This window comes from Anastrepha obliqua, chromosome 5 (genome assembly GCF_027943255.1).
Source record: "Anastrepha obliqua isolate idAnaObli1 chromosome 5, idAnaObli1_1.0, whole genome shotgun sequence".
Classification (NCBI taxonomy): domain Eukaryota; kingdom Metazoa; phylum Arthropoda; class Insecta; order Diptera; family Tephritidae; genus Anastrepha; species Anastrepha obliqua.
Window position 1 is genome coordinate 57,508,951 of NC_072896.1, and position 14,347 is coordinate 57,523,297.

At 39.4% G+C, this 14,347-nt stretch overlaps 1 protein-coding gene across 3 annotated transcripts in view; it reads right to left on the reverse strand.

Moving 5' to 3' along the window:
- Positions 1 to 14,347, reverse strand: part of LOC129247005 (voltage-dependent L-type calcium channel subunit beta-2) — a 110,852-nt gene that overhangs the window by 10,896 nt on the left and 85,609 nt on the right. The window contains exon 8 of one of the 3 annotated variants that reach the window (XM_054885825.1): positions 8,515 to 8,652. The exons of the other annotated variants lie outside the window; for them this stretch is intronic. Coding sequence (XP_054741800.1) covers positions 8,645 to 8,652 — 8 coding nt within the window. The 3' untranslated portion in view covers positions 8,515 to 8,644. Of the gene's footprint in view, positions 1 to 8,514; positions 8,653 to 14,347 lie in introns of those variants that run through there. 3 annotated transcript variants of the gene reach the window in all.

Consider the following 14,347-nt stretch of genomic DNA (forward strand, 5'->3'; position numbering starts at 1 on the left):
ATAGGGTATTCAGTCGTAAGTTGCATGTATTGTTTAATTAACAAACATAAATTTGAAAACGATCGCTGTCAAAACAGTTTGGTAACTACACATTTGAAGATCCTCGTCTCCAAATTCTCTGCGTTTTAGAAGATTCGTCATCAAGTACATTAAAACGTGGCACACGTAGACAAACACAATTCCTTTAGGCTGCGAAAATGTAGAAATTCAGCGCTTTGAAAGCCTGTTGCCAAGCCAATGTCTGGGTGGGGTGGGACAAGCGTTTCTCGTTAACAGTAAGTGAAATGTAATTCTACAACATCCGTTGGAAAATTTAGTATGCCTTAGAGCAAATCGTTAAAGTAACTAAAGATGAACTCGACTTCAAAGGCATTTTGAACAGAATTATTCGTGATTGATTTCAATTTTTGGTAGCGCAGTCAGGAGTGACTTGGACCTGCGGCTTTTTCGTCAGTTTGAAGATCCAGGATGGAAGTTAAGTGCACATAGTGACGAGATTCTCTCGTAGAAAATTACGCATCTACAAATTACATACGGTAAGATATGAATCTAAATCCACAGTGTTTTTGACTATCTGGTCAGATAAAAAGAAAATAGTTGACGCTCTATGCAGAGAAAAATTAGGATTACTTGTAGATAAACCTAAGCTGGGAGTAAGTAGTTCATTAAGTTATGGCAATATGTGTTAACCAAATCCGACATTTCAGACAGATGTGCCATATTTTTACAGATTTTACTTGGATATTGAGCAAACAATTAAAGCCTCTCCATCAAATTGACTAAGAAAGCCACAGAGTAAAAAAAAAAAAATAAAAACATAAAAAGTTGACGGTTGTGCTAGAAAAATGGCTCGAGTATTGATTAATAAATAAAACAGAGTGTTGTTAAGTTCTGACCCTTTTGTATCTTTTTATTTATTTATAATTGGCGCGTACACCCTTCTTGGGTGTTTGGCCGAGCTCCTCCTCCTATTTGTGGTGTGCGTCTTGATGTTGTTCCACAAATGGAGGGACCTACAGTTTCAAGCCGACTCCGAACGGCAGATAGTTTTTATGAGGAGCTTTTTCATGGCAGAAATACACTCGGAGGTTTGTCATTGCCTGCCGAGGGGCGACCGCTATTAGAAAAACTTTTTCTTAATTTTTGATCTTACACCGAGATTCGAACCGACGTTCTCTCTGTGAATTCCGAGTGGTAGTCACGCACCAACCCATTCGGCTACGGCGGCCCGTTTGTATCTAGTTTAACAAAACTACCTGGTAAAAAATGTATTTTATCAAAATCGATATTCAACTATTAATTTAATTTTTCATATACACGAGGTGTGTTCAAAAAGTATCGCGAATTTTGAGTTTTTTCAAAAATTATTTACTTATTCATTAATATCTGTTTTGTCCCCTTCAAAGTAATCCCCATGAGATATTATGCACTTGTGCCAACGCTTTTTCCAATCTTCGAAGCACTTCAAAAAATCATTTTTCTTTATCTTGTTCAGCTCCTCCTTCGATGCCGACTTTATCGCGTCAATCGTAGCATAGCGTCGTCCTTTCATGGGCCTCTTCAATTTCGGGAATAAGAAAAAGTCACAGGGGGATATGGGGAATACGATGGCTATGGCATCATTAGTGTGTTGTTTTTGGCCAAAAAGTCGCGCACAAGCAACGATGTGTGAGCGGGGGCGTTATCATGATGCAAGAGTCAATTTTTGTTCTTCCACAAATCCGGGCGTTTCTGGCGGATTGCTTCGCGCAAATTGCATATAACTTGCAGGAAATATTCCTTATTGACCGTTTTACCCTGTGGCAAGAACTCATGATGCACAACGCGCCTGCAATCGAAGAAAACGGTAAGCAAAACTTTTACATTCGACCGAGCGTGGCGCACTTTTTTCGGTCTTGATTCGTGCGGCAGCTTCCATTGAGATGATTGAGTTTTGGTTTCCACGTCATTACCATAAACCCACGATCCGTCACCAGTTATAACCCTCTGGAGCAAATTTGGGTCGTCGCGGACAGAGCCCAAAATCTCATTAGCAATATTCATGCGATGCTGCTTTTGGTCGAAATTGAGCAGTTTTGGTACGAATTTTTCGGCGACCCGTCTCATGCCCAAATCATTGAAAAAATCGAACGGAACGAGCTAACCGTTATGTCTAGGTCCTCAGCAACTTCTCTAACGGTGGTTCGACGATTGGCCAATACCATTTTCTTCACTTCGTCAATTTGTTCGTCTGTTATTGAAGTGCTCGGACATCCGGCACAATTTTCGTCGTTCACATCTTCTCGGCCTTCTGAGAACATTTTGTACCACCGATAAACGTGTATGTGGTACCAAAGTAGCTTGTCCGTATGACACAGTCAACATTCGGAATGCATCCGCGCACTTAATTTCGTTTTTCACACACAATTTCATACAGGTTCTTTGATCCATCTTTTTCTTTGAGTAGGTAAAAATCGAAGACGAGCCGAAACACGTGCAAGCAAAGCAGCTGTCAACAATTAACTGAACATTCAAAATGGCCGAACTCGTCGGCATGAGTATAATATATTACTATAAATCCACGCTCTCTCCTACTTTCTACTTAAAACAATTCAAACTCTTATCGAAACTTATGTATATCATGGTGAAGGTCCTTCAGATAAACCTCCACAAAAGTAAGAACGCCTCAACCGAGCTCCTGCTCAACATAGAGGGAGTCTGCTTCGATGTGGCTCTAGTCCAGGAACCATGGATAGCATCGGGCAACAAGGTATCCGGTCTAAAGTCACATAACTACAACACCTACATCCCGATTACAAAAAATAAGGTAAGAACAGCGATATTAGTTAAAAAAAAGTATATGTTCTTATATTGATCATAATCTCTCTTCAGACGATCTGACAGTGGTGGCCCTGGAAGGTTGCAAGGATGAGACGTTACTCTTTGGGTCTTGCCATACACCACATGATGAAGAAGCACCACAGATAGAACTTCGAAAGCTGGTAGAAACAGCTGCCAGAAAGAAGCACGCTCTGGTGGTAGGAACTGACGCTAACGCACATCACATCTGGGGTAGTGCTCAACGACCGAGGTGAATCACTATTTAACTATATTCTTCAGAGTAAGAAATACCAAATAGAGGTGAAGAACCAACATATGTTGGTCCAACCTCGAAGAATGTACAGTAGGTTCTGTTTTTATGCGGCTTTTTTTTATGCGGTTTTGAAATAGTGCGGTTTTTTTTTAAATTACAAAATGCATGTCGACCTATGGGGAATTGTACATATAAACAAGATTCTAAACCAGCTAAGCAAAAACTCATCACAGATTGCATCAGAAATGCTAACCCTACAAGTATGGAAGATATATAAAGATATAATTTTCAAAGATACAATATTTTGTTTATGCGATTTTATTTAATTATTTCAGATTCATGCGGTCTATGGAACGTATCTATAGTAATAATATGGGACTAGTACCCTTTTTTATGCGATTATTTCAGATTTATGCGGTTTTAGCATTTGAAACGTATCTATAGTTTTACTATAGAACTAGTAGCTTTTTTTATGCTGTTTTTTCTTTATGCTGTTTCTTGCGGAACGTATCTACCGCATAAAAACAGAACCTACTGTACTTGATTTAACACTTTACACAAGCAAGGATGTTATGGTACAGGAATGGGAAGTGTTAAGTAGGCCCCCATTCTCTGATCACAGCTACATAAGCTTTCAGGTTATATTCCGCTCAAAAAATAAACTTATATCCTTTAGAAATCCTAAGAATACGAACTGGGACTTGTATGGGGATGTTCTATCGAAAACACCAATGATACCCCGGAAATACAGGTCACACATCGCACTTGAGAAAGGGGTTGAATTGCTTGCAACGAGGAGTGGGCTGACAGCTGTGAGGACTCTCTAGAAGACCTGGTCAGCACACATTTTGCAGGGTGTGCGGACACTACAGATCTCGAACCGAGAGGAAATAGTGTGCACGACATCCCGACGAACGTAATTACGACCAACAAGATAGAATGGGCTATACAAAGTTTCGACCCATATAAATCGCCAGGACTGGACGGAATCTTCCCAGCCATGCTCCAAAAGGTAAGCCATCTTGTGGTACCATGGTTAAGAACGATATTCAGGGGATGCTTGAGGTTCAGCTATGTTCCTGTATTGTGGAGAGAAGCGAGAGTCTTGTTTATTCCAAAAGCTGGAAAAAGCAACCCTCTCTACTCGAAGGAATATATACCCATTAGTCTGACCTCATTTCTGCTGAAAACGTTAGAGAAGATTCTAGACACATACATTAGAGATACAATTACGCCGGACGTATTATTCAAGGCGCAGCACGCCTATACCAAAGGCAGATCTACTGAAACTGCACTTCACTTACTTGTACGCTCTAGAAGAATTTCTAGATATATTAGGGGCCTTTAACAACGTGACGAAAGATGCTATTTTAAATAACATAGAGCCACTTAATGTGCAACCCGCGATTTATCTATGGATAAGTTAGCTAGCAGGAAGATAAGAGCGGAATGGAACGATACGAGCGTCACCAAATATGCATGCACTCCGCAAGGTGGGGTACTATCGCCGCTATTATGGTTACTTGTAGCAAATGAACTGCTCAAGAAATTTTACGGAGGGGCACCAAAACTAGTGGCATATGCAGATGGCATAACATAGTAGTTACGGGAAAGTACCTGGGCACCATTAGTAGTGTGATGAATAACACACTTAAAACGGTACACCAATGGACATCTCGCGCAGGGCTAGGGATAAACGCGGAAAGCACAATGTTGAGGAAAGGGCGGAAAACGCCAGTAATGCGCTGTACGAATGTAAAAGAATGCTGAGCGTTATGGCTTATGGCGGAAAACCTGGCAGCGAAATCCGCGAGGAGGTTAGTAGCTGCTGGAGTATTCACCTGTAGAACCTTCGGACACAGCTCAATAGGAAAGCGGAGCTCAGGTTGCACAGACTACATGACTTTAATTGGGAGAGAAGGTTTCGCATTACAATTGAAGAGGACAGATGGCACAAAGACATGAAGCCTGGCCATAGAACTTTTCACATCTATACAGACGGCTCTAAAACTTTAGACGGAGTGGGAGCGGGTATTTACTGCTCAAAACTAGGGATAAGGCAACCTATCAAGCTGCCAGACCACAGCAGTATTTTTCAAGCGGAAATTTTTGTTGTGTGGAAAGCCGCGGAGCTAGTCTATACTAGAACAAGAAATACCCCAACAATTAGTATATACGTGGACAGTCAATAAAAGCAATAAGCTCATATTGTATTAAGTCCAAAAATGTTTGACGGAGCAGGGAGGCCATAGAAAGGTTAGCCGCAAGCAGTAGGCTGCATATCTATTTGGTACCTGGTCACAAAAGCATTATGGGGAACGAAATAGTAGATAAGATAGCAAAAATTGCTGTTAGACTACCTTTTGAAAAAGAGAACGACATACCAAAACCGCTAAATACAATATACAATGAAATGGACGACTACATGAAAAGGCGAGTGGAAGCTAGGAGGACTAATCTGACCATATGCGAAGCAGCAAAAGTCATGTGTAGAACTAACGACAAAAAACTGACTCAATTCGACGTACGCTCACGCGAAAGGGCGGCAGAACTATCATAGGTATGCTAACAGGTCATGTAACAGGCTAACAGGTTGGCTGCTCATGCGTACAAGATATGGATTGCTAACACGGACAAATGCAGGAAATGCAGAGAGAATGTTGAGGAAACTTTAGAACACATTCTGTGCGTTTGTTCGGCATTATTAAAAACGCGACTAAAATGCTTGGGAGCCCCACTGTTTGAGGGTCTGGAGGACGTCTCGAAATCGGATCTCCCAGCTCTGCTTAGATTCGCCGCTGACATCCTACATGATGTCTACTTTCAGTATTCATAGAGGTCGGTCTCCCAGTTATCGTTAGCGCTAGGGACCAAAAGGTCTATGCGTGGCTTATTGCCAACCAGGCTAACCTAACCTAACCTATGTATATCATACTACTGATTATCTTTTAAACGTGATAACACGACGCATTATGGTAATAAATTCCCATGGGAGCTTTTATACTAGATATTTACATTAAATTAGGTTGTAGCGGTTATTCACTATGATACTACCGCATACTTATAGCCCATTGTGATGCGGCATACGAATTTTCCCTGATCTCTCTAAAACCAAAGTGAACTTTTCAAAAATTATAGAAGATACTTGATTTACACAGTGCTGAGATCTCCTAACTCATAAAAAATGGTCTACCTAAAATGGCAGAAAAGTGGCACCGAAGGTGCATGATCGTCTCTTCCTTTGAGAGTGTTTGCCTATAAGTCCTGAAGCTTATATTCAGGGTGATTGCAAAGCAGATCGAAACGAATGAAATACGAATAGGAATACTGCGACTACAGAAGAGCTAATTGCGCCGCAGAAAACGGTCTCTTCTAAGTGTTATAGCAAAATAATCGAAAAACAGTTCGCCCTTTTTTATTCATTTATTTTGTGATGCAAAAATGGAAAAACAATCATTTGAATGAAAAGTGAAGTTTATATGGAAAAGCCATTGACTACTCGATGCAAATGACGAGAAAAATATCCATATTATCGAGATGATAGCTTGAAGTTTTGTGAAGTTCTATCGAAGAAATAATCAAAATTCACCACCTAACGGTATAACATAGCTAAACTCGTTTTCATAAATTTGCTACTAAAAACGAGTACTATATAAAATTGTGCTTCCAATTATTAAAATGTGGCAAGACTTATGGACTTTTGCACGTTGGTGAACTTTTGAGTAAGTCTATGTATATTACACAAAGCCTACAATAACACACAAAACAAAAAAAAAAACACAAAAAAAAACACAATAACAAAACAAACAAGCAAAAAAAAAAACAACAAAACAAACAATAACAAGACAAACAAAAACAAGAAAAATAATAATGATTAAGGCAATCAAAAATATGCTCGGTTGAAAAATATACAGTGACTGAAATTTCTGCCTTTAAGTTCGCACCCGTTACCAGCGTAGATGCAGAGAAGCCATTTTCTCTTTCAAAATTTATCCAAATACATAGGTTGCCGTTTAGATTTTGTACCTTTGCAACACCACGTGTGATGAGCTGTAGTCCGATATTTTTATTCAAAAGTTTTGTATTTTTTAGCATCAACTTACATATAACGTACTCACTTACGAGCTTTATTTGTTCTTTTCCCAAAAATGGGATTAACTCGTGAAAATTTTAGACCGATGGTTTATTACAATTTTGGACGTGAATTATCGCGGGACAGAGTCATCCTTGGGTATTAATGGAACCAACATGTATATATATTGCATGAACATTTGGTGGTCAAGAAGATTTGTTCTCGTTGGATACAGCACAACTCGTGTCGATTAATGCAGAGAAATATTGAGGAAATTCAGGCGCGACGGTTCAAGACACACCTATGACATCGTAACATGTCACGAATCTTGGATTAATGCATGAGAGAGACGGTAACAAAATACCAACCGATAATATAGATGCTCCAAGACGAGCTTAATCCAACAAAAGTTGTTCGCTGAAGAAGCATCTCTGAGCAAATGGTCGCAACTGTCCCACTAGAAAAACTTGAAACAGTTAATTCTGAGGGGCCCGAAAAAATTGATTAAAATAAATTAAACACATTTTTAAATTAAAGAAAAGTCACAACGCAGGATGAATCATCCCTCACCAAGGCAACGCGAGATCTGGCGTATGGGCTCACACAAGAGTTTTTGAGTATTCAAAAATGTAATTAAGGCCCATCTGTCTTACAATCCTGATTTGGCACCTGATTTCATTTTGTTCCCGAACATTAGAAACAAAATGCGAGTTCAACGCATGAAGAAGCTTAAAATCTTTTAAACTGCTCGTTTTGAAGGTATCCAATTTTCAATAGCAAGACTGCTTGGAAAACTGGTTCAAGCGAATGCAGAAATGGCTTCCAAGAATATTTTGAAAAACAATAAAGCCATTTTCATTTTACCGTGTCTCCATTAGTGGGCGCAAAATATAAAAAGCAACCCTTATATTCTATTAGTTATTATTATATAACAAAAAATTTGAAGCTAAATTTGCATTTTAATATGTACTTGTGTAATTAATATTTTACTTTTAAAGGTATTTTTGCACCTGCTTGAATAAAATTCAATAGCGCTTCATACAAAAAAAAATTGAGCTTATAATTTTTCAGGCGCATATTTTCAGTATATTTTTGTTTTTCTTCGGGCTTATTTATGCATATTTTTACACTCTTTCTGGAATATCTTAAGAGCTTAAAATCATCGGCATATTTTTGGTTGCCCTAATAATGATAATGGTAATTATAATAAAAATAATATCTTACCTCGAAACACTTCCGAATTTTTTTAACTTCATTTATTTTCTTAAATAATTTCTGTTTAAGTCTATCACACGTTAATGAAAATTTATTTTTAAAAATTTCTACTACTTTGTCAGTTTTTTTGTAACTAAATAAAAAAAAACTGCTGTTTTCATGAAATCATAATTTTTTATTCAGATAAAATTACAAACAATATAAATTTGTGACTCCGTTAAATATTTTCATCCAATTCAAAGTCAGTGAGTAGTTTTGGCCTCCATCATGCCGATCATTACTTGTTATGTAACTGTCAGAAAAAGAAAAATCAAATCAAATGGTGTTATTAAGAAAATATATTTAACTAAGAATCGTTATTTTAACTAGCCCAAATCCAGACATCCATAATAGAATTAAGTAATTTTTATTAACGAATAACACTTCCCTAAAATACTACCCTAAAAGCAGCAATTTTCACTAATTCTTGATTTAGCGTAATGTGTGCATATAGCGTTGTATTCAATGTACATACCGGTAACTAAATTATCCTAATTTTTAGCTGTGAAATTAGTGATAATAAAATACTTATCCAATCTGTAGTACTTATTACAACTTAATTAAATTCCAACACTTATGAAGTTATGCAAAGAGCGAAAATCTCCCAAGCGGGCCACTAAGAAGACTGTTTATATTAAGCAATACCTAATTAGTGTATATGTTTATATATTAAAAAAAAACCCATATAAGAAGTGAAATTTTCGTGGAGAAATCAATGAAAGCCTATTATTTTGCGTTTTATTGAACAATTCCCGGTACTTTTTTGACAGAATGTATAACGAGCGAAAACAGAGGACGTAATTGGGTAAGATTCAAGCTGTAATTTGAGTATATGGTAGATTGAAATATCTTGCACACCAAAAATAGACTTTCTTAAAACCTTGCCTAGATAAGCCTTGGTGGATCCCAGAATCGTGTTCAGTGCGCCAAAATACATCAGAAACTAGTCTCATACAAAAAAAAAACATCAACGAGCTTTCTTTCAAAATATTTCTTTAATAAACGACACTATTACAGACAGTACATTCGTAAAAAAACAGAGCAGGGCAGCACCATAGTCAACGTAAGAGCAAAATCAGACTGCTGAAATGTAAGCTGAGCAAATAATATAATATCATATTTAGGGCGACAGAAAGTCTTTGTTGTATCAACTACAACGGACGTACCGCGGGAATTTTCTGTCAAAGATAGGTTTCGAAAGTAGATTTTACCAAGGTACAAGAGGATATTGTATGACAAAAAAAGCATCCTTACCTATGATATTCTTGAGGCCACCAAACACCAAAGATTGTTTCGCAATAATAGCACCAAAGCTGGCAAAATCACAAAATACATCATGATTGCTAGCGCCTGGCTGATAAATAGCATAACATTTTCATAATTATCTCAATCGACAGAGAGAGTACCTTTATTAACTTTAAAAACTCTAACCGTTTGTGAAGGTTTCAAGGGTTTTGTCAGACTTCCCATACCAAAGGATACTCGAGTTGGTGGACATACTTGGTCCTAGGTGATAATAACTGCTCGGAAATTGGTAAATTAGCATAGGCTAAATGGGCTTCGACAGCTTCTTTTCTTTTTCCCCGCATAATGGCGGCATATTAAATGCTACCTACTCCATAACATATGCCAGCATTGAATGGTCTATCGACTGACAGTAAAAATCGGGAGTCAATTAACACTCTCATAATAGGATACCAACCTTCTTAGCAGCAGACCAACCACCACCCATCGTAGGCTAAAAGCTGAAATTCCTGGTGAAACCTGAGAAACTCCCGCATAACTGGGTTCTGGCTATTATAGCGGGCCACACTTTTACTTATTTAAAACTGACTTCAATATACAAAACGTACGTCTAGTATGAAGAAAGCATTCAATATATTAAATAACTGTTCACATGCCTATTTAAACCAACTCATCCCACACCCCTATCCATTTTATATGTCCTAATCGAAGTAACACACCTTTCAACTTTTCAGGAAACTTATATCAGACTATTAACTCTCATGTCTATAGCAAAATTAGAGCCACGGGAACAGAACCATTTAATCTCAACCATCATCAGTGGCATAACAAGACATCAGAACAACAACACTCTATAACCGAATTGCCTCCTCCCTACTTCTTCTCTCTGCACGAGGTAAACTACTTCCGGGAAATCCTCCCGTCGAGCAATCGACGGCTAGGGCATCGGATGTGTAGGCCCGAACCCCACAACCCCTTATGACCGGAACTGACAACCAGGAACCTCTAGGTACAGTGGGTATATTGCTAGTCGGATAATGACAAAAGAATCGATAAGGCTGATTGAGGCCCTGAAAAGGATCTTCACAGCCTGTCTTGCATTTGGTTATATACCATCCCAATGGCGACGCGTAAGAGTAGAAGAGAGTGGCATGAACAATAACGGTAGCAACGGTGGAACTTCTAGGAACAGATGGTATATTGCTAGTCGGATAGTGACAAAGGAATCGATAAGGTTTTCCTTGTCTTCCTTTGAGAACTTTAAGTCCCCTGGACCTGACGGAATATATCCAGCAATGCTTAAGAAAAGAGGAGACAGGCTGATTGAGGCCCTGAAAAGGATCTTCCAGCCTGTCTTGCATTTGGTTATATACCATCCCGATGGCGACGCGTAAGAGTAGACGACCATTCCCTAGCAAAAAGTTTTAGACCAATCAGTTTGACATCATTCGTGTTGAAACGTCTCGAACGAGTGGTGGAGAAACATATTCGGGTGGGGGTATTGCCGAGAAGCCACTTAGTAGAAATCAACACGCTTACCACTATCACGAGTGGGCACGATCTTGTTAGCAAGATTGAAGCCAGGCAGGAAGCTCACGAATACGCAATGGGCGTGATCGTGGACATCAAGGGGCTTTTGGTACTGCCTCTTTTGGCTCAATATGTTCTTTTGCCGAACGACACGGAGTTAATCAAACCATTGTAAAATGGGTATATTCGATGCTCTCTGAGAGGCTGTTAACCGCTGGTGAGAACAGTGACGAACTAATCACCGTCAGGACCAAGCAAGGATGTCCCCAAGAGGGTGTTCTTTCTCCGCTGCTGCGGTGGTTGGCCGTAGATTCTCTACTAGCGGAGATGCAGGAACTCGGTTTTCATGTCCAAGCATATGCGGGCGATGTCTGTGCGCTAACATCGGATAAATCCCATACCCATACCCAACCGTAGTCTTGTTTACGAGGAAACGGAAATTGGATGGACTTAGTCTTCCAACACTAAAAGGTGTGACATTTGTTATTTCCGATGAAGTTAAATATCTAGGAGTAATCTTGGATAAGAAGCTGACTTGGGAGACACACGTTTCACTGAAGGTGAATCGCGCATTAAGGACTTTTCAGCAATTCCGCAGAGCCTTTGGTAAAACCTGAGGTCTGAAACCTGCTGTGGTCCTATGGATATACACAGCACTTATCAGACCAATCATCACATACGCCTCGGAGGTCTGGTGGCGACGGAGCATGGTTAAGTCCACACTTCTGGAACTATACAGGCTGCAAAGAAGTGTATGTTTATGCGTCACGGGTGCCATGAGTACAACCTCTGGTGATGCCCTAAACGCTATGCTTCTCCTGGATCTAAAGATACAACAGGAAGCAATAAAAGCAATGTATAGACTACATAAATATGGTTTCTGGCACGAAGACGGAACTGCGAGACACAGATCCTTTAGTTGCTATCTGAGCAGTATCCACTGTTTTTGGCGTCTAAAGGCGTTTCATTTGGAAGAAATTGTGATGTCAGAGCAATGGAGCAATCCAGAGCGCATGCAGGGAGGTTTGACGGATATTTTCTTTACCGATGGGCCCAAGAATGCAATAGGGTCTGGAGCCGGAGGGTATTACGATAGTAATAAGTATCACTATGCTATGGGGAAAATGGCAACTGTTTTCCAAACGGAAGGTTTTGCTATCCTGAAAGTAGCTGAATGGATAATCGAGAGGAGATGGAGCGGGAAACAGATTGGAGTTTTCAGTGACAGTCAGTCAGGCCCTGGAGAATGCGAAGCAAACCTCAAAGATTGTTCAAGAATGTAAAAAGAAGCTCAATTCTGTCGCAAGACAAAACAGGCTTGTACTTATATGGGTTCCGGGACACTCCGGTGTTCAAGGAAACGAAATTGCCGAAAAATTGGCCAACCGTGGATCAGCGGTTCACCCACAAGGACCAGAGCCAATAATCGGAATCAGTTCCGCAGGAAACATGAATTGGATCAGATGGTCCGGTCTAGAACGCTGCAGAACTGCAAAGTGTTTTGTGACAAGTTCGAACAGAAAACTGTCAAACTTTCTACTAAAACTTTAAAGGAAAACGTTCGGTTGATCGGTCGGTATCATTACAGGACACAACCCATGGGGTCAGCATATGACCACCATTGGAATCATTGATGACCCAATGTGACTGTCGTGCTCCTTGACTATCTACCCTCTTTCCAGAGCTTTAAATACAATGGGCTTTTTAGCCTGAGTGTTTTAGGAGCCACCAAATCTCCTGGTGCTCCTTGGCTCGACCTTTTCAAATTTCAATTTCAACCCTCCGTTCGAAGACTGGACCTTTTATCACTTATGTGAAGGAACCAGGTGAAGCAATTTGTTACTCGAAAGCTTCCACGGAAAATTCTTTTTCAGGAGTTAGCAGTCAATAAATCTAACTGCTGGAGAGGTTACAAATACTTACAATACCGGTTGAAAAATGCAGCCAGACTTGCATGGAAAATATTATGTTAGAAAATAGAAAACAGTTCTGAGACAAGTTGACTGTAGCTAAATAGAGAAAATGGCGAATAGACGAAAAGCAGCAACTATACGAAGGCAAGACCACAGATACTACTCTTCATGACGTAGCATTTCATAAACGGAGACCTCCACACTACGGGAAATATACGGAAGCCTTCAAGGCCTGATATAACCGGCTTAACCCTGCACCCTTTAAAATATCGGTTGGCCATGTTCTTTTGTCGATTTGTAATTATGCACAGCTGGATGTAATTTATTCGAACATTTCAAAACCATTTGACAAAGTAAACAGAAAATTTATTGTCATAACTGGATTGGATGCACTTAGTTATCACTTCTTATTGATGTTGGTGAGGAATTCTGCCAGATGCACATTGTGAATCTTAGCAATTTCTTACATTCATCAATGACTGACTTCCTTATACATATATATATATATATAATTGGCGCGTACACCCTTTTTGGGTGTTTGGCCGAGCTCCTCCTCCTATTTGTGGTGTGCGTCTTGATGTTGTTCCACAAATGGAGGGACCTACAGTTTCAAGCCGACTCCGAAGGGCAGATATTTTTATGAGAAGCTTTTTCATGGCAGAAATACAATCGGAGGTTTGCCATTGCCTGTCGAGGGGCGACCGCTATTAGAAAAATGTTTTTCTTAATTTTGGTGGTTCACCGAGATTCGAACCTACGTTCTCTCTTTGGATTCCGAATGGTAGTCGCGCACCAACCCATTCGGCTACGGCGGCTTTCCTTAATCAATTTAAATTATAAGTTCACCGATGATGTGATTTTTTTAGCATCTAAAAAATGTGAATGCTTAATATTCCCAAATATTTATATTTGTATTAAGTTTGCTTTTGCTCTAAACAAAGCCTGATTTGCCTGAGAAGGTGGTGCAAAGCATGCTTACTGAGAAAGTGACTCTAACAATTAAATTTTGCAAAATTCGCCAATCTATTAATTTTGAGTTCCTACTGAATTCTGGTAGGCACTTTTTCTGTCGCCAATGCGCAATTGTCTTTGAACGTCCACTCGCTCGCCTCCTGCATCACCTGTTCCACATGTGATACATATGCGATGAAAATACTTCTTAGTGAACTCTTTAAATACGAAATCGGACTCTTTTCGAAACATTGCTACTTACCTCACAACGTTCTTCATTTTGTTTTTTAAATTAAAACCTGCGTATAT